This window comes from Cavia porcellus, unplaced genomic scaffold (genome assembly GCF_034190915.1).
Source record: "Cavia porcellus strain 051 isolate PalLab524CR breed Dunkin Hartley unplaced genomic scaffold, mCavPor4.1 scaffold_29, whole genome shotgun sequence".
NCBI classification, from domain to species: Eukaryota; Metazoa; Chordata; class Mammalia; order Rodentia; family Caviidae; genus Cavia; species Cavia porcellus.
The window spans coordinates 38,141,717-38,162,053 of NW_026947512.1; the positions used below are offsets into that span (position 1 = coordinate 38,141,717).

The 20,337-nt window shown below is 35.4% G+C and overlaps 1 protein-coding gene and 1 pseudogene across 2 annotated transcripts in view; one reads left to right on the plus strand and one right to left on the minus strand.

The window, feature by feature from the left end:
- Positions 1-20,337, minus strand: part of Tex15 (testis expressed 15, meiosis and synapsis associated) — an 82,111-nt gene that overhangs the window by 56,336 nt on the left and 5,438 nt on the right. For both annotated transcript variants that reach the window (XM_063239678.1, XM_063239679.1), the window contains exons 2-3: positions 8,835-8,910; positions 98-248 (exon numbers count right to left, since the gene is read on the minus strand). In XM_063239678.1, the coding sequence (XP_063095748.1) occupies positions 98-236 (139 nt within the window). In that variant the 5' untranslated portion in view covers positions 237-248; positions 8,835-8,910. The remainder of the gene's footprint in view (positions 1-97; positions 249-8,834; positions 8,911-20,337) is intronic.
- On the plus strand, positions 7,100-7,411 carry LOC100719622 (anaphase-promoting complex subunit 10-like; annotated as a pseudogene).

The window sequence follows — 20,337 nt, forward strand, 5'->3', positions numbered from 1 at the left end:
GTACACAGTGCCTGCCTTTTAAGTATGAGGCCCCAAGTTTGATTCCTGGGACCAAAACGAAACAAAACAAAACTCTCGTCTTCCATAAAAATTTTACCTTTTGCAGATGTCTTCCTGATCTTTGGAATTGTGAATTTCTTCAAAGGACTCACTTCTCCACCAGTAAATGGTAAAGATTTGCCGGTAGAGCTCATTTTCCATAATGTCTTCTGTTTAGAAATTTCTTTCATTTCCATTTTGTTTGTGGCCTAAAATCAACCCAAAGTTATTAAGCAGACAGTCAGTAAGTATTTACAATGTGATAATTTATTAAAAGCTTTAAAATAGAATAGCTTTAAAATGGAATACTGATAGTCTTATTACACTGTCAGCAGGTTTGAATCTCAATTAGCCAGATTAACCAATACAGGAAGTGAATTAACAATTTTGGCTTTTATGATAACATTAAAATTATATTCTTTAGCCAGGTGTGGTGGCAATCACCTGTTATCTCAGCACTCGGGAAGCTGAGGCAGGGAGACTGCCTACAATTGGGGCCAGCCTGAGCTACTAGTATGTTCAAGGTCAGCCTGAACTGCATAGCAAGATCCTATTCTCAAAAACAAGCAAGCAAGCAAACAAACAAACCCCACCAAAAAAAAAAAAGTTTTTAGTTTCTAACACAGTTTCTTTATAATTTGTATCGTTATAATTGGTAACCAAAAGCTGCTCAGTCCCAAAAAGCTTCAAAACCTTCTGATAGTAAAATTCTTACCAGATGATTCTTTAATAAAGTATTTTTAGTACACAGGTGTACTAAAATGTTATTCTCTCTTTACTGCAGTTTTTTTTTAGCCTTGTTTATGATATTCTCTTTAATCAGAATTTCTGGCTTTAACAGAAACTTTAACAATTCCTGCATCACTATTATTACAATTAGGTAATGGCTAACAACTCTCAATTACTCACTGGCTATTGCCCCATTATAGTCACAAATGCTAAGACAAAATCACATACCATTACATTAATAACAAAGATATTTCTCTCTTTCCTTTTACACCTCTCTTTTCCTTCTCTTTCCACCCTCACCATATCATCATCTCTTGCACCAAACACTGATTCTTAATTCTCAGACAAACTCAAACTGGGTATTAAAGAGAAGCTAGGAAGAAAGTCAAACAGAAAATATATCTAAGTTCCCATACCATTTCATAATATGGTCCATGCATTTCTTGACACTTATCTACTGCTTAGTTCAAACATTACATCATAATGCAAATTAGAAGATGCCAAAATTCTGTAGAAGGGTCACAAAGGATAAGATTCACTGTAAGATTCACAAAGGATCATCTCCCCAATCCCTTATTCTTCCTATGCTCTTATGAAAAGCTGACTACATAACTTCCTATTAAACATGGATCAGAACAAAGAATGAAGAAGACCTCTAGAAAGAAGAAAAGGAAATTAATTCATTCTTCATCTAGCCACCATGACAAACAAACCAGATGTCATTGTGCATGCCTGTAATCCCAGCTAAGGCAGGAGGAACAAAGTGAGTTTGAGGTGAGCCTGGGTTACACTAGGAGTTCAAGGTCAGCCTGAACTACCCAGTAAGTCTCAAAAAACAACAAAAACAAAAACAAACCAAAAAAGAGAAGGTGGAGGAGGAGGAGGAGGAGGAAGTAGAAAAGAAAAAAGAGAAAGAAACGAAAGAAAGAAAGAAAGTACTTAAAACATACCAGCTCCAGAGAAAGCTGTCAGAACTGCTATACTGACCTTGGAGATTAGTACCTGGGAGTATAATTTATTTAGAAAGCCTACCTGTAGGAGCTGGAGGTTTAGCTCAGCGGCATAAGCACCTGCTTTGCAAGCAGGCAGTCGTGAGTTCAACCCCTGGTACCGATAAAAAAGGAAAAAGACAAAAAAAAAAAAAAAAAAAAAAAGCCTACCTGTAAAAATCAGGAATTTGAATTCTCTAAAGCACCAGTTATAGATGAGATTATTTAGAAAAAAAATTTACAAATCTTCTACTATCAAAAAGCTTTTCATATTAAAACAATTATTTTAACTAAAATTAATTGCAGTTTTCTTAATAAATATTAACTGGCATCAGTTCTGAAAAAGCATTCTAACACCTGTAATTACTCAAGATTATTTTGATATACAAAGCTGTCATCAGTTTCCTTTCAAACTTTCACATAATTCTCTTAATTTTAATGTTTCTGGAATTTTAGTAATGTTCTATTCACAAGATGAACAAAATGTATCAGTTTCTAGGCCTTCTAGCAAATAACACGGTTCTGTTTTAATTTTTTGCAATTCCTTTTGTGGCAAATAATGTTGTTTTCCATTTACATTCAATCCCCAAATATATTTTTTAAAATATAATTAAAAATATTAAACAAAATAAAATGATGGGTTATAGCAAAAGCATCCCTCTTCTAGTTATCTTGCGAAAGATAGAATTCTGTTGCAGAGAAGACACTCTTGGACCTCTAGTTACAAAACAAATTCTGAGGTTCTTCTGCAAAGTTCTCAATGACTGAGACAGACAATTATCTCTTATTACATACAAGGTTAAATCAGGTTGTATATAGGTGATAAACTATAAAAGTACTTAGAATAAGTGAAGAATTTCTCAGTTAAGACTACAAAATGGAGGGCTAAGGATTTAGTTCAGCAGCACAAGCACCTGCACCTGGCAAGTAGAGGTCATGAGTTTGATCCCAGGTACCAAAACAAAACAAAAACAACCAGAACGGAGAGATGGAAAGTCCTTCAACTTTTTAATGGGGAACTGGTAAACTACAGTATAGGCTGTGGGCGAAATCCAGTTTCCCTCCTGTTTCTGTAACATCCACAAGGTAAGAATAATCTTTACGTATTTCAATGACTTCAAAAAAGAGTATTTTGATGGATGCAGTGACACATGCCTGTAATCCCAGCCTCCAGAACTCTCTGGAGGCTGAGGTAAGGGGTTCACCGTGAATTAGAGGCCAGACTGAACTACAAAGTGAGTTCTAGGCTAGTCTGAATTGCATAGCAAGACCCTGTCTCAAAAAGACAAAATAAAAATAAAACAACAAAAAAAAGAATTTCATGTCACATAATTACATGAAATTCAAATTTCAGTATCTATAGCAAGTTTAACTGACACAAAACCTTGCCCCTTCACTTACCTACTGTAGTAAGGTTACTTTCCTGTTAGAAAAGCACAGATGAAGTATGGAATAGGCCATTAGATCTACAATGATTAAAATATTAACCAATCTAGCCCTTTACAGAAAGTTTGTCAACTCTTTTATAGATGAAGCCACTTAAATATCAAAGAGTTGGTTTTAAATAAAAACTAAGTCTCATGATTTCCATTTCAGGGCTTTTTCTTTTATACTATCCCCATTGCCTCCATGATTTCTGTATACTAAATCTTTTCTCTGTATTTTTCTATATTTAAACTGGCTCAAACATGATCATTCAAAAACATAAAATTTTACCAGAGGCACCTTTGCCTTTGCCTAGCTCAATTCTTCTCCCTCTTCAGTATACTTTCACTTTTAACTCCCATTACTCTATCTAAACAGCAATCTTCAAAATCACCAGTAACCCTACATCAATCACTTCATCTCAAAAGCAAACGTCTGGTTCCTCATACACCTGGGCTTCTCTGGGTCTGAAGTTCTGACCAACCTGTTATTGAAACAATGCAGTCAGTCTTCTATGACTTCATAATCATGGTTTTTATAGCTATCTCTCAGTTATGCTGTCTTAATTATATTCTCTTGAGGCTGACACAAAATACCTGACACTCAAAATTAATGGAGGCAAGGTTTACTGTAGCTAATAGTTTGTAGAGGTTTCAGTTCATAGTTGTTGGCTCCAAATCTGGGTTGCATGGCAGAGGAGTAACAGCTCATGGCAGGCAGACGGCAGTACGGCAGCAACAGCAAGCAATCATCTTTCTGTCCTGTGTATCCTATCGAGGCTACTCACCTTTCATTACACCATAAATCAATTCCTATCTAATATCAAGTCCACTGACTCCAGCTGTACCTAAGCTCTGCTAGTTTACTGAGTTTTTAATTTTGATTACTACTTTATTCTTTTGTAAGAACTCTATTTGGCTCTTTAAACATTTTTCTTACTTTCCATATTTTAAATCACATCTCATTTCTTTAAAAAATACATATTCAGTAATTCCTAAACTGTTAAGTTGTATAAATCTGATTCTTTATTCTGTCATCTTTTGCTTATAATACTTTGATTCTATATGACTGAGATATACATATCATTTATTCATTCACTTCCATACTCACGTTCTTTGGAGTCTGGTATGCATACAAACACTAGATCAATGCATTAGAATAAAGACACCAAAAATAAACTCTCACATAAATGTAAAATGTTTCATAAGGGTGTCAAGACCACTTACTGGGAGGACAGTCTTTGCAACAAATAGTGTCAGATACTCATGTAAAAAGAATGATTTAGAAACAAAAAAGATTTTGGATCCTTACTCTATGTGTAATATTAACTCAAAACAGATCAAAGGCCTAAATGTGAGAATTAAAAACTGGTTGAGAAAAATAAGGAGTTATTTGGAGGTAGGGCCCTTAGGGAGGTGATTAGGTTTTGACATACAGTACCTTTATGAATGGAATTAGTGCTCTTATTAAAAAGAAGACCCCAGGGAGTTCCCTCATTCTTTCCATCTTGTCAGGACAGAGCAGAAAGGCAGCTGTCTATGGATTAGGAAGGAGTCCCTTGCCAGATAGTCAATCTGCCAGCAGTTTGATCTTAAGGCTTCTCAGCCTTCAAAAGTACAAGAAATAATGCTTCAGATTAATATATAATCTTGCACAAACTGATTATCAGTATATGTCTGTTGAACTAGTGACACGGGTTAAGAAGAAGTTAAAATAATACACTCGTTTTTTTTTCATGGACTCAAAGTTTGAAATTAAGCTTTTTTAAGGGTCAGATGATGCCTCTAAACTGTTATCAGCAAAATTCATCTGTTAAAACTACTACTCTTATCTGACTTTAAAAAATGCTGTTAATCTTGTTGGCCCAGTCAGAAACATCTGGTTGAACATCAAATCATTTTTCCTTACTGATTTCAGATTCAATATAAATAAAGTCATTATGATCCTGTTATATAAACGTGCATGTTATTTAATGGTTTACACATCAACACTGTATAAACACTTAAAAGTTCAAATTCACTGTAGTGACCTCTGAGGTCTACCCTTCATTCTCTCAAATCCTTTAACAAGGTTAGCTATAGATGTGGTAAAACTTGGTAAAATATAAGAACATCTAGAATGTCTAAATGTAGATTAACAATCAGCATTTTTTTCTCCAACTTCAATTGCAGTCTCATCACACAAAGTAGAAGTAAAAAATGTTTATAGGTCATCTCTATTCTGTTTTAAATTACCAGAAAATTGGAAACACAAGAGGAAAAGACACAGAGTAGTTTTCTGGTTTTAATTTTACTTAAAATGGCCATTAGGAATTATCAGACCCTTAGGGAGGTGATTAGGTTTTGACATACAGTACCTTTATGAATGGAATTAGTGCTCTTATTAAAAAGAAGACCCCAGGGAGTTCCCTCATTATTATTTGATTTCTTTTCCATTCATCTTGTTTATTTTGCCACTGCCAAATTTCAGAATCTTTTACAAATAGTGGCATGTGGAGATGAGCAAATCCTTTTGGAGAGAATGAGCATTACACTGAATTCTATTTTCTGGAAGGCATTACAGTATTGTGATTCAGGGACAAATACATATAAGGACCACGCTGTAATTTCAGTAGTTAACATGACTCACTACCAGGAAACAAGGAACAGCTTTTAAAAAATTCAAGAAAACTCCCAAGAGAATATCCTCACTCTGTTGATACTTATTATGCTTACATTTAAAATATTTAGACAAATGAGAACTGTATTATACTTAAAAATTAGTATTTATATCAACTATTTCCTGAGAAATGACATATCTAAAGAAAGCCTCATGTATTAGAATGCACTTTATCTTTAAACTGTTAGAAAGTTATAGTACAACTACTACCATGAACTCTGGGTTACACTGGGGTAAATGCAGCAAATGGAGTGCTACTAAACAAAGATTTTCTCAGATCTGACAACTCTATTAAGGAAAATATAAAAGCAAGTTTCCCCCAAGGCAAGCAAAGTCTAGAAGTGGTCATAGAGACCAGTTAAAATGTGAAGAAAGTCTAAATTCTCAGGCCCACTCAGTGAGAAGGAATTAAGGTTTAATTAAAATTTGTTCTCATTACTTAACTCAATTTTTCATTTCCCCTCCAAACTACCTCAATAAAATTATATTGGAAAAAACTTTGCAAAGATCTGTGACAGTGGTGGTGAACCTATAGCATGCGTGCTACAGCCAGCTGTTGTTAGCACTGAAAGCTCTGGTTCACCATCACTAATCTATGATATTGTAGGAGAGGATTCCATATAAGAAGTCAGCAGACATAAGTTTCTTGTCATAACTGCCAATCACTAGGTGCATATCTGCTGTAAGCCTTACTCTTATAATCATCTGTGCTTCAGTGACGCTTAAAGTTTTACCACAAACTGTGAAATATTTTGCTCTTCTTATACCTACCCCTTTTTTCTAGTACTTCCATGCTCCATTTATTCACATTTTTTCCCCTATGGTTCCACATACAAGCATATTCAACAAACTGCAGATTGTGTGTAACTTGATGCATTAATAGCTTGATAGCTTCATAATTAAAAATTTTCCTTTAACTTGCAAATGGCCGAGAAAATTTATTTCCTCCAGGACCAGGGCACATTTTTATATGTCAACAGTGGGTCCAATTTCCATTCTCTTAGAGTGAATTTCATTTTTAGAATCAATCAAATGTTTAAAACTAATCCAATTACTGTGCAGGTGACTGAATATGGCAATACCACTTTTGACTAAGAATTGTAAAAACAAAAAACTGACTACAAAATACACACAACATCATTGTGTTGCAATTCTCAATATAAGTCACTGGGGAAGCCAGGCAGGGCTAAGAGGCTGAGTGGGAGTGGCGCACATCTGCCAAGGTCCCTGAGAACCTGAGACTGCAAGCTAGTATTTAAAAACTGACCACAGTAAACAAGACTCCTCCTGGTGCTAACCCTAAGCAGTTGGAAAGAACTGGAAAAGGGAAAACTGGGACACAAGCTGTTTGGTCATTCTCATCTTGCAAACCAGGATTTAGAGTGGATTAGTTATGAGATAACAATCTAGAAATTTATTGGCAATCATTTAGTGAATATTCAGCCTCATTTAGTTCACAAGAAAAATAACAGAGAAGACTATGTATTTATGCAGACTACAAGTCAGATGAAAGCTACAAACCAAGCAAGATTTCAATCAGAGTATGAAATAATTTTCATAATCTTCAATAAATTTGGCATCTTGAATTGGTAGGACAAAGTGGTTGGATTCACATTTCCTTAACTAATAATCATAAGAAGCTATCACACATTCATGATACAAACTGCTATTCTAGTCAATCACCAAAATGGAAGGAATACATGCATGAAACAGATTAAAATATACACACCAGTAGAAGAGAGCTCTACTGGTAAATTTCCTAGCTGTACAACTATTGATTTCATGATGTATCATTCAATAAGGTGATTTTAAAATGGACTAAAAGTGATTAAACATTGTTTTTTCATGTCATTACACACTGATATAATCCCATATAGATATTTTTATTGAAAAAAATTATTTTGCAATTTTATATGTTTAAAAGTATTTTATTTTGATAAATAAATCAATTTTGGGTACAACAAAATAATTTACTTTCTTAGGGGTACAGGTGCATACCTGTGTAATTACAACACACAGGAGGCTAGAGGCAGAAGGACTGCTTCTAGTATAAGGCCTGCCTTGGGAGACACAGTGAATTCAAGCTTAACTACACAGCAAGACTCTGTCTCCAAAATGAGCCAGGGGTAGTTGCGCATGACTATAACTCCAACACTTGGGAGGTTAAGGCAGCAGGGTCACGGTGAATTCAAGGTCACCCTGGAGTATACACTGAGTTCCAGGCCAGCCTGAACTACTACTGAGACACTACCTAAAAACCAACCAAGCAATCAACCAACCTACTACGAAAATCAAAATTTATATGTACTGTTTCAAGGGCAATTTCTAACTCTGAATGCCATATTGGTTTCTTATTTTGAAAATTACTAAAAAGTTCAAAATTTAGGCCAAATTTGGGTCAATTTTGTGTAGTACACTGCTTCCCATTGATTCTTCTTTCCCCGCTTTTCAATTTCCAGCACAAAGTATAGTTCCTTAAAAATTTAAGTACTTACTAGGATTTCAATGTTTGTATCCTTTCAAATTCGTATTTCAAAATGTAACTATCAATATGATGATATTATAAGGTAAGGAATTTACCAGGGAATTAGATCTTGAGAGCAGAACTCTCATAAATGGGATTAGTGTCTTACTAAAGAGGCCCACAGGAGCCTCTGCCATGTGAGGATGCAGTGAAAATATATAATCTGTGAGATGCAGGGTCTGATCACACACAGAATCTGCTTCTATTTGATCTTGAATTTTGCAGCCTCGATAAGTATGAGAAATAAATTAGGGTATTTTGTATAGCAATATGAAAAGACTAAGATAATACCCAGTATTTAGCACCAAGATAAATGTATTCTTTGAAAGTATTCCAATGTATGATAAAATATTTACATGTCTTTTTAACTACTAAATTATTTAGTAATCAATTGTATAGTAGAAGTATTTTCCTGATGTTAAAAAACTAGTACCATAAATAGAAGCAAAGTCATTATTTGAAATACTTACCACTCTTCAATGGCACCTAATACCGTACAGTTATGATCAGGACTCAGTCCACACATGAAAAATAATAAAGGAATACCTGTAAAAAGACAGAAATATGTAGAAAATTATGGTCAGAAGTGTCTTCAAAGTAATCTTTTTTGTCTTTTTTATGCTTTTATTAACTCCTGATTTCTGCCTCTACTTTGAGGCAGAAAAGGAAAAGGAATCTGTTTTTTCCATGTCTCTGTTTCCATGTCTCTGTTCCTTTTGTCTTACACCCTTCTTTTCTCAGTATGCTTTTCTTTCTTTTCCCTTTAGTACATTCTTATCTGGTACCTGGAGTTCCAGTGTCAGATCCTATACAGACTTTAGTTGGAAAAATAATACTGTGACATAGCAGACACCCTTGCAGTAGTGTTTACATTTATACATAGCAATAAATACTAACACTGCTACTTTTACACTAAATTGTTAATTAACAATCACTGTAACACATGCTATGCACTGTGGTAGCAGTGGTGGCAAACCTATGGCATGTATGCCACAGTGGGCTGTTTGTTATTTCTGAAAACTCTAAAAGGTTCTCCATCAGTGGATATAGTTTATATACAGAATCTCACGTTATTTCACAAACTGATTGTATTCTGATTTTCAAATGAGAAAACAAATGTTAACAAACTTGCCTAAGGTTACTCAGCTGCTAAATTGGCTTTCAAGTCTGGGCTTGATGCCTAGAAGTTTGGATTTTTAAACCAACGCAGTATCCCAACCTGTTTCTTAAATTTCCTTCTAGAGGCATATTAACATTCAATTTATGTACCATGGAAACAATAAGAACTGTAATTAGTACAAATCCTAATGACCTATTATAATCAGTTTAATGTTCTTATTAAGCTAGATAATTTTAAACTAGTACTGTCTGCATGGCAAAATGTACTGGATATTAACTCATGTATTTGAAATGGTACACATTTTTGAGCACTTTATTTATTAGTGAAGTATTCAGCAAAATGAGTTATTCCAAATTCTAGATTTTTTTTCTTTTCTCCAAATTAGGCATCCAGAAAACCAGAAGGTATCAAAGTAGACATTCTAGATCAATTTTAGAAAGTATCACTCATGTATTTTAAACAAAAAATTATCTAATTATATTATTCTACCTATACTCAAATGCTTTAATGAAGTATCACTCACTGCCCAAGAAACTCAAGGAAGTACTCAAGCAGAGAATATAAAGGAATAATCAGGGCAAATATAGCCATATAATGCCAGAGTAACAGGAAAGGTTGGCATACAAAAGCAAAATAGCAAATAATTTATGAAGTAGAAATTATGAGCAATTGGATAGTAGTTGAACTTACCTCACTGGCATTCACATAAAGCTATAAATAGTTGTATAAATTATATGGGTGATACATTCAGATATGGATGGCATACCCTTTCTCCCAACCCTTCACATTCTTCCTTTTCAATTTGTGCCTGGGAGAATGGTAGTTGCCACAAAGAAAGTGGCTCTCCTGCCACCAACAATGTGTTAACCCCAAAACACACTATAACTTCCAGAATTACATTGTGGAGTGGCCTTCACAAATGTACCTACCACTCAGGCACTTAGCAATCGAGATATTTATTATGAAAGGAATTAAGTACTCCAGATACACACATTGATATCATGCCCACAAAGCTGTCTGGGCCAAAGGAATGAAGGGAAGTTCCGTTTTGTACACATGTATGGTTATTCAGAAAACATAGTGAGAACGAAGATTCACCAAACAAGCTTTGAGTAATTTATACACCTAACGTTTACAAAGAAAATCTGCCGTCAATATAGGTAAGAATGAGCCAATGACTGTCAAAAAAGTTACAAAACTGCAAAAAAGAAGAACTAGTAACTACAATTACAGTAACCTACATAAATGGATAGTTTTTAATTTAGTATATTAGTAAGAATCTGAAGTGAAGATGTAAATTATTAACACAACTGACATACATAAGAAAAAAATGTTAGGATGAAAAAGTTATCAACAGTCTTTTAATTTGATCATGACAGTTGCTCAAGGAAGGATGCTGACACAATCACACTTGCATGGAGCTGTTCCGGAATTTCTATACTAACAAGAAAGTTGCAGATCAAATTCCTGGAAAAAGAAAAAAAGAGCAACACCATCTACTGGTTTTAACAAGGTACTAGTTTGGTAAGCCTGTTCACAAATCCATTTTAAAAAATGGAGAAATCCGTTTAAAAAAACCAAGCCTTAAAACTGTCAATATTTTTTTCCTGCCTACTGGTGATTTAAATCCACAGAGAGATATGTATGTAGGAAGAATTCTACCCTGGTGTGGTGGCACATGCCTGTAATCCTAGTACTTGAAAGGCTGAGGCAAAAAGTGCTCTAAAGGATACAACAGCAAGTGTGTTTAGGGGTGTTAAATAGCTGACCATATTGTTTTTGGTTGGATCATTGAACACAACTGTTTGCAGTCTCACAGTTTGAATGTCCACTTTGTATGCTTTGATACTGTGACTTGAGCAACTATCTCTAAAATGATAATATGTAATCTATTAACTGGTGATTTCTTACTGGTTTTTTTTTTTTTTTTTTTTTTTTGGTAGTTCTGTATTACTTGTACCCTTACACCGCTTTGTTTTGTTTTGTTTTTTCTCTTTTTCCTTTTAAATAAAATTTTAAAAAAATTTTAAAACAAACAAACAAAAAAAAAAAGAAAGGCTGAGGCAGGAGGATCCTTGAGAGTTTGAAACCAGCCTGGATTATAAAGTGAGCTCAAAGCCAGCCTGTTGCCAACAGTGAGACCTTGTCTCAAAAAGACAAAAGAAAAAAAAGAGTTCTGTAATTGTCATGGTTAATCTTTTCTTTTGGAAGGGGGGAGTACTGGAGACTGAACCCAGTGACTTTACCTTCCCAGCCTTTGCTAAAACATTTTTGAAACAGTCTCAAAAAGTTGCAAAATTGCCTAGATCGGCCTCAAGCTTGTGATCCTCCTGCTTTAGCCTCTCAGTGTATGATGGTTAATATTGATTATCTACTTGATTAACTTGAGACACAAAAATTTACTAAAACATATTTCTGAGTATGTCTGGGTGAGTCATGGGAGCATGTCCTTGGGTTCCTGGCCCCTTTCTCTTGGGCTCTACTTTCTAGATACCATAAGGTACACAGGTCGGCCCACACCATGATCTTCTGCCATGATTTTTCTACCCTAGAGCCAGTTGATCATAGCCGGAAGTCTGTGAGCTGAAATAAACCTCTCCTCCTTTAAATTACAGGTATCAAGTATTTTGTCCCAGCAATGGGAAACTATCTAATATAGTACTGATTAGTATGTTTCAAGTTTTTTTCATTTAAAAAACTACTTTCTTTAACAAAGAAAAATGGCTTATAAACGTTTGGGAAAAAGCATTTCACCTTTTCCAAACCTGTTTCAGGAGCTGCTAAGGATCAGTTAGGTAATGGCAATTCAAATGTTCCTACAGAGAAACCAAGGAGTCAAGTCTACAAAAACTGTTTGCCTGTGACCACAAAAAAAAAAAAAAAAAAAAAAATCCAAATGTCAATTTTATATGGGTACAGAAAAACAAAACACAATTATCAATGTAAGATAAGCAACATATGTTGGGATGTAAAATTATATTAAAAAAATTAAGTGAGCTCAAGATGAAAAGATGCACAGTAGTACAGAAATGAAGTTATCACTGGCAGGTGTAGGGTGAAGAATTGAAACCATTCAAGTTTAACTATTTGTGAGTTGAATCTATTTTTTAAAAAAATTTGAGGTTGAAAGCAAATATCTTAACAGACATTTCTGGAGTATAGAAAGACATAGTGTTAAAAAAAATACTATTGCGCAAGTTCTTTACCTAGGTATGTACAACACTTTCTAAGTGTAGGCTACTTGGCTATGTAAAGTCTTGGGACCCAAGCAACTCATTAATAAAATCATCTGACTTCTGGTTGATGTTAACTAAAGTGCAAGTTATGAAACTTGTGGTGCCTAGTCCGACACCAGCTGCACTACCTGGAAGTTGTTGGCTATTCTCCTCTTATGGCAGGACTGTGGAATCTGTGGGGTAGGCCTAGAAGTATGTGTCAGAAAAGTTCTCCAGGTGATTGTGATTGAAGTTCGAGCTTCAATGGTCTAAGATAATTTTCTTTTCTTTATTTATAACCAGTAATTTATTTCAGCCAGTGTCATCACTAAGAAAAACAAACGTTTTTAATTTAGAACTGCACTTTCAGACTTAATGCTCCTACACAGGAAAAAAAAAACCCAAAAGAAAAAGAAAACATGGTTTTGCTTTTTTTTTCCTTTCCCCTTCTTAATGGGTTGGGAACAGGCAGAGAGGAAGGAATAGGCATTTGTGATAGTTAACTGATTGTGTCTGAGTAAGAAACACCCAACTACATTGCATCACATAGGTGTGGGTTGAAGTGATTTACTGAAGACAGAAGATCCATCTTGGGTAGATTTTTCACCTGAATGGAATAAAAGAGAAATGAAGGCTGACTTCTATTTCTTCAAGAGAGCTACAGTCTTCACTTTCAGCTTGCCCATCATCTCCTGGCTTCTAGCACTCTTCATTCTTCCATTGCAGATCCTTTGGCCTTCTGATATGGACTCACGGGCAACACTACAGTGAGTTCCAAGCCTTCATTCAAACAGATCCTCCAGCAAGGAGACAGCCCTTTTGTACTATTCCACATTTCATTCTGCAGGCAGCCACTGTAAGATAATCTTAAAGAATATCTTAAGAACTTTATATATTTGTGAATATCTTAAAATTCTTAAGAATAAGAATATCTTAAAAATCTTTATATATTTGTGAATCTTACACAAAATCTGTTTTTCTAGTAAGCACTGACACATAGTTTTTGGTACTAAAGAAGTAGGGTTGTTATTGTGATGTTATCCAGCTATGTGCTTCAGGAGTCTTTGGAATTGGCCTGTGGAAACAATTTGGGAAGGTTTAGAGATGCTTGCTGGAGAAGCAACTCTGGAATGCTGAAAGCTGAACGTGATGGGAGATTCTGGCCAAAGCTCAGAAAACCACAAAGCTGATAGAAATGCTGCTCTAAATATGAGGCTCAGGGGGTTTCAGTTAGGATTAAGGACTGCATTGGCTGCTGGACTCCAGGCCACGTGTGTTATGCTTTGGCAGAAAATTTGCCTGCATTCTGCTCTTGTCGAGAATCTGCTTGAAAATGAGATTAAAGGTGATTAAAGATTTATCTGGTAGACGAATTTCAAGGCAGTCTAATGTTGAGGAATTGGCATAGCTACTGTTAGAGGTTTTTAGTTAAACCTATGTAAAGAATGAAGAAAAAACAGTACAGAAGAATGGTTTAAAAAGTTTTGAGTTTGGCCAGAAAGGAAACTCAGAAAAGTTCCAGACTGCAAAGATGCAGGAGAGGAAAATTTGGTTGCTAAACAGACTGGGATTAAAAAGCAAGTACTCTGGAACAGGACAACAGAAAAGATGGCCTGAGTGCATAACAAGAACAAGCAAGACTCCACAATTTGGAGCCCCAAAATTATAAAGGTAAAACTTTGCTTTGAGAAAAAAGCATGGCAGAATGGCAGCAGCCTAGGAAATCTGTTTCTCAGGATTGGTTCATAGTGCTCAGTAATCCAGGCCCTCAACTTCTACAGCCAAGAGAAAGAAGCCTGCTATCATCTTTCACGTGGTACTGGTTTCAGTGTATGAAAAATGCAACAGTTGTGGGTTCAGGAAGGCTCCCACCCAGATTTCAGAAGAATGCCAGAGAGGCCAGGCAGTGTGCCCGAAAGGGAAGTATATAAAGCTGTAAGAAGCTAAAGTTTCAGTGGAGATCCCAGAAGTTTGGAGAAGCCAGGAATGTGGATCATCTGAGGAAAACTATAAGGAGAGAGCAGAGGTGGCTAGACAGAAGCAATGGAAGATACAACCACCTGAAGAGCCACAGGGGTAGAGCTACCTAAGCCCTTTACAGCTTTACATCTCACCACAGATTAAACCAGATGTAGGATTAATGTCTGCCCTGCAGGACTCTGTACTTGCTTTGGTCCCAGTCTTTTCTATCCCATTTGTACCTTGTGGAATGGGAATCCTGTGCCATTGGTATGTTAGAAATGAGTAACTTTCGGAAATGGGAATCCTGTGCCATTGGTATGTTAGAAATGTGTAACTTTTTCACCTGTAAATGGGCTCATAGCTAAGAGTGTGTCTTAAATTTCAGAGGAAACTTTGAACTTGGGCTTTTCAGCCATGTTAAAACAGTTAGAACTTCGCCAACCCTCAGATAAGCTAAATGCATTTTTCATAGAGATATGTATGAGTCTTCTGGGGATTGAGTTGGAATGTTATGGCTTGTATTCAGATGTTCCCCCAAAGCTTCAGGCACTCATAGGTGGGGAGTTTAGAAGGTGGTTAGATTAGGGTGTGTGAGTGTGGATTAAAGGTGTAGGTAATGGAAGCTCTACCCTGGGTACAGGTAGCACCAGTCAACAGGTTTTTAACATAGATGGGATAGAAAGGGACAGAAAGAAAGAAGGCTTGCTGGTGCTTCTGTTTGCTGCCTTCCCGCTTACCATGGTATGAATTGTTTCTCCTCTGTGATGTCTCTCTTCTGTGCCTTGGAGCCAGCTGACTAGAAACTAAAATCTCTACAGTGTGCTGAAATAAGCATCTCCTCCATTTAACTTTGGGTGTTTAGTATTTTGTTTCAGTAATGAGAAAAACAACTAAGACAGCATTAAGTTTATTGAACAATTATTTATCAAGCAACCACATTGTCGCAGGCACTCTGCAGAAAGGAAAGACATGGGAAGAGGAAAGAACTGTAAAGCTAAACAATTTTTTTCTTGAATACCATTTAATGATACTAAAAACACAGGTTGCCCGTTCTTGGCATACACATACACAGTGATACATGTATAATAAAGTATTTATACTAAAACAACAGAGTAGTGAAGCAAAAATCTATGGTTCACCCTTAATTTCATGATTTTTTTGTGATTCAGAGTTCTAATCTTCTTTAATGACCTATATTGTATGGCCGTATTTTTCTAAAAAGCCAGGGCAGACTCTCCAGGTTCAAAGAAAATTTTTTACCTAATTACACACAGTTAAATGAGAGTCAAGTTAAAAAGTAATTTACATGCTTAAATGACTATCCCAAGAGCCTAGGCAACGCGAAGAGTACTCCAGCCCACTTGCTTTTCATCAGGGGAATAATTGAAGTTAAGGGGCCTCCAAGGGTTAGAACTCCCTGGATTCTTTCCGTTCAGAGCCTAGTAGCTGTAGTAAAAATAGATCAAGTTCCATTCTGGCTTCAGAGAAAGGTGAGAGAGAGAACATCTAAACTCTTCATCAAACCTATCTTTCCACTTATAATCTTTCAACCTTCTTTAATGGATAAGTTCTGTCTGGCACTAATGAAATAGAAGCACTTTATCATGGAGAAAACCAGCAAAGGATAACTCCACAGCAAAGACAAGTATCTGGATAAACTATATTTCTAACACACCAGCATTATTTTAAGTTTTAATGTACTCTATTAAGAACAGTGAAAGCCAAATGAAAATACAGAAAGCCACCACTTTAAAAAGTTAAAACTCTTGCTTTCTCTATGTAGATGTAAATAGATAGTTACCCTGCAAAGGCCATAGAACTTAGATGTGTGTTGAGGATATAAAAAATGTAAATTTTATTAAGTTACCAAGCTATGAAAGATGAACAGATTGAAAAAAAAAGGTCAGGCATGGTGATGTAAGCCTGTTAATTCCAGCACTTGGGAGGCTGAGGCAGAAGGATTCTTGTGAGCTCAAGACTAGCCAATAGGCTACAAAGTGAATTCAAGCTAACCCAAACTGCATAGCAAAATTCTGTCTCAAAAAGGTAACAAAAAAACCAAAAACAAAAAACTCAGATCATTTTTGCCACAAACAGAGTACACATTCTACTCAGCAGATAGAAATTATATTCAAAAAGGAGTTGGGAATTACTGTAAAAGCAAAGGGTTAAGATTAGTCACTAATCTGGTCGGAGATTTAGCTCAATGGCATAAGCACCTGCCTGGCAAGCACAAAGTCCTGAGTTTGATCCCTGCTTCAAAAACAAAACAAAAAAAAGTCAAGATTAGTCACTAATCTATTATGGTTATAAGATTTTTTTTAAAGGACATTAGGGAAATGCAAAGTAATAATCAGATGATTAAAGATAATGGCACAGTTTTCAAGGGAAGTAATAAAACTCAGAAGAGAAATAATAGTAACATAAGAACCTTAATCAGTGTAGAAAACATATTCGTTACTTTTTCCAATACCAAAGTAATCTTTGAAAACTGGTAATATTTAAAAATCTATGCAATTTATGTAAAATTAATGATTAATATAAAAAATAAAGATGATAAATTTCTAAGTAGGTCTGACCAACACTGCGTGAACTTTTATTCTCTCATTGACTTGTTTTCTGTTTAAAAACCAAAGTACAGTATTCCTCAAGATTCTTCAGGAGTCATTCAGGCCATTCAAGACACTGCTCTCAATCTTAGCTGTGCCCTGAATGATGTGTTTTGAAATTGTTTTAGGTTTTTTTAAATTTTTTTCCCTTTTTATCCTTGAAATAAAACAGATTTGAGAAAAATGCATTAAAGATTACAACACACACACACATAAAATCTTAGCTGATTTACTTTAAAAAATTAAAGTTTCATTTGCTAAACATCTTGGCGTGGGAAATACAATCGCTAATAATTATTTTTTATGGTTTTTTGTTCCTAAAAATTAGTAAGTTTGTTGTTAAGATCAGCAAGGTAAAGGTTTTTTTTTAAAAAAGTAAATAGTTTTAAAATAGTCAATGCCAAGAAAACCGCTAATACACTATTATAATTCCTGAATTTAGTGAATTACACATCCTTTTGAGGCAGAATGTTTAAAATTTTTAAATTTAAATTTGAGAAGGTAACTAGCAGTTAACCTTTCATATTAGCAACAAGTTAATGATGTGCATTCTTTCTGAAGTTCTCATTAGGAATGAATTTTAATATAATTTGTCTACTAACATTTGTTTTGTGATTCTACTCAACTTTAGTTAACAGACTTCTCAAAAGTTCTTCAGAAGCAGCTTAAAATACAATATCTAAAATACTGAAATAAAGCTGGTAGGGGTATCACACCAAGCAGACTAGTCACAGACTTGACTTCAAATAAAACTGACAAATGTGAACATTATGGAATCTTCAGAAAAAAAGTAACTAGTGTGGATTAGTAACTGGTGGTCAACTTAAAACACCAGCTGAACTGAATCTGCATGGTGATGAGTATAGATGGCCCACCTGAGCACTGCTGCCAGCATAAAAAAGAGACCTGGAGAGGAGGGACAGCGTTGTGGGTTCTCCTCAGTGTTGCTGCTGTTTGGAGCCGTTGGTTCTTCTGGAGAAGCTTGTCACTCTGACTTTCTGGATATGAACTTAGCTGTTATCATCAGAGGAGCTTGAGACTTGTTGCTGAGAATGGCTGTGATTCACTTTGGGGAAGTTTTGGTCCTTGAGCATCGCTTCCTGGCTTCAGAGGGAAAGATGTGTTTTGTTTAACCTCCAGGAGAAGTTTGTCATGCTGGCTTCTTCTTATGTACTTGGATGTTCTCACTGTTGGAGCAACTCGGGACCTCACTGTACCTAACTATGGCTGTGGTACTTTCCAAGGGAGCCTCGGTCCTTATTTTGGGTGTTGCTTCCTGGCTCCACTGCAGAACCCTCAACCTACTGACATCCTATATCCTGTGAGCATAGACTTTCTAGCTTCCACCACTGACCTGTGAGCCTTTCCAGAGCAGATCTGTGAAATAAACTTGCATGAGTCATTGTTGTGGGCTGAACTCAGACGGGTTATTGCCATGGAATCCAGGTCCTCTGATGGATTTTTTGTCTTTAGTGTTGTGGACAGATTTTCTGCACTCTTTGTATTTGACTCCTGGGGTAACCATTGTAAATAATGCTGTAAATTATGTGTCCTGTAGGTAACTGTTCTCTTTGCAACCCCTGACTACAATACTAGTCAATAACATTATTGGCATGGAAACGAACACAAATCAATTTTCTTGAATATTCTACTGCTGCTTTTTTATTAATCTAAAATTTTTACTTTTAGATTATCACAATATAGTGACCAAACCAAAACAGTTATCAGACTCAGCAACTCTGTAACCAGCAAATAATTTTTAGCATCAGTAGTTCAGATTATTTTTACAAGAAAATTATTTGAACTGAGAGCAGTGGTGTACATCTGTAGTCCAAGTACTCAAGAGGATGAAACAAGGAATCCCAAGTTCAAGACCAATCAGTGCAATTTAGTGAGATTTTGTTGAAAAAAGAAAAAAATTATTTCTATTGTTTTTGTATAAGTATGAGACGACCACCAGAGGACCTGGATTCCATGGCAATAACCCGTCTGAGTTCCATAAATCCATCAGAGGACCTGGATTCCATGGCAATAACCCGTCTGAGTTCAGCCCACAACAAATAAGAAGTAATATTTTTGGTGGTCGTCTCATACAGCCAAACCACCTGGTTCCAAATCCTGTCTCTAGGGCTGTCCAATTTTGGACCAGTCACCTACTCTCTCTGTCCCTTGGTTTTACAATATGTAAAATGGGAAACAATAGTATGTATTAATTTAATTCACTTAATTGGCAATCTCTTGATATATTAGTCAACTAAAGTAACACAACATATAAAGCAATGACTGATTTAAAATAATAGTGCTATATATAAGGGCCATTTATTCATGCATGCTTAATCAAAGGGGCTAAATCCCCAGCCCCGTCATCTTATTTCTCAGTAAAAAAAATCTAATATCCCTTCATTCTTTTTGAAATAGTTGTATTATTAACCTGTGAGCTCCAATCCTGGTTTATCCTTGAGATAATAAACACAAATGGAGGGCTTCTATTTGTATGCACTAAAAACCTTAGAAAAGCAATAATTCATGTAAGAAAACTAAAATACTATGCAAAATTGATTGGAAGTGCCCTGGAAGACAGTTAACCAACAAAGGAGAATGTAAAATGAATTGATCTTTACATATTGTTAATTTTCACATTTTAAATATTCAAAGAACTCAAGGTACAAAATGATGCTAAGGTTAATTGATAGGAATGAACATGAAAAACACAAAATTGGATTTTCTAGAAGTTGATTTGAGGAACTTTTTCTCTAAACTATTCTTTTGGTGTTGAGTTAGGTTGTTTCCTATTCTTTGGCCAAATGTGACTTCATATATAACTCACTGCTCATCATGTATACAAACTATAAAGTTTAAAATAAAGTATACTAAGTATACATTAAAGGAAATATAGAAGTATAAAATTATCCTAAGCTCAGAGTTTTTGTATTTCCCTAACCTATGTAATTATGTATGCAAAGAATTTGATTTTTTTATAAAAGCTTTTTTCCTTTATGATTTGCTTTATTAATGACACAAAATTATAGTTATATTTTAATCTCTATGCATGGAGGGGCTATTTGCC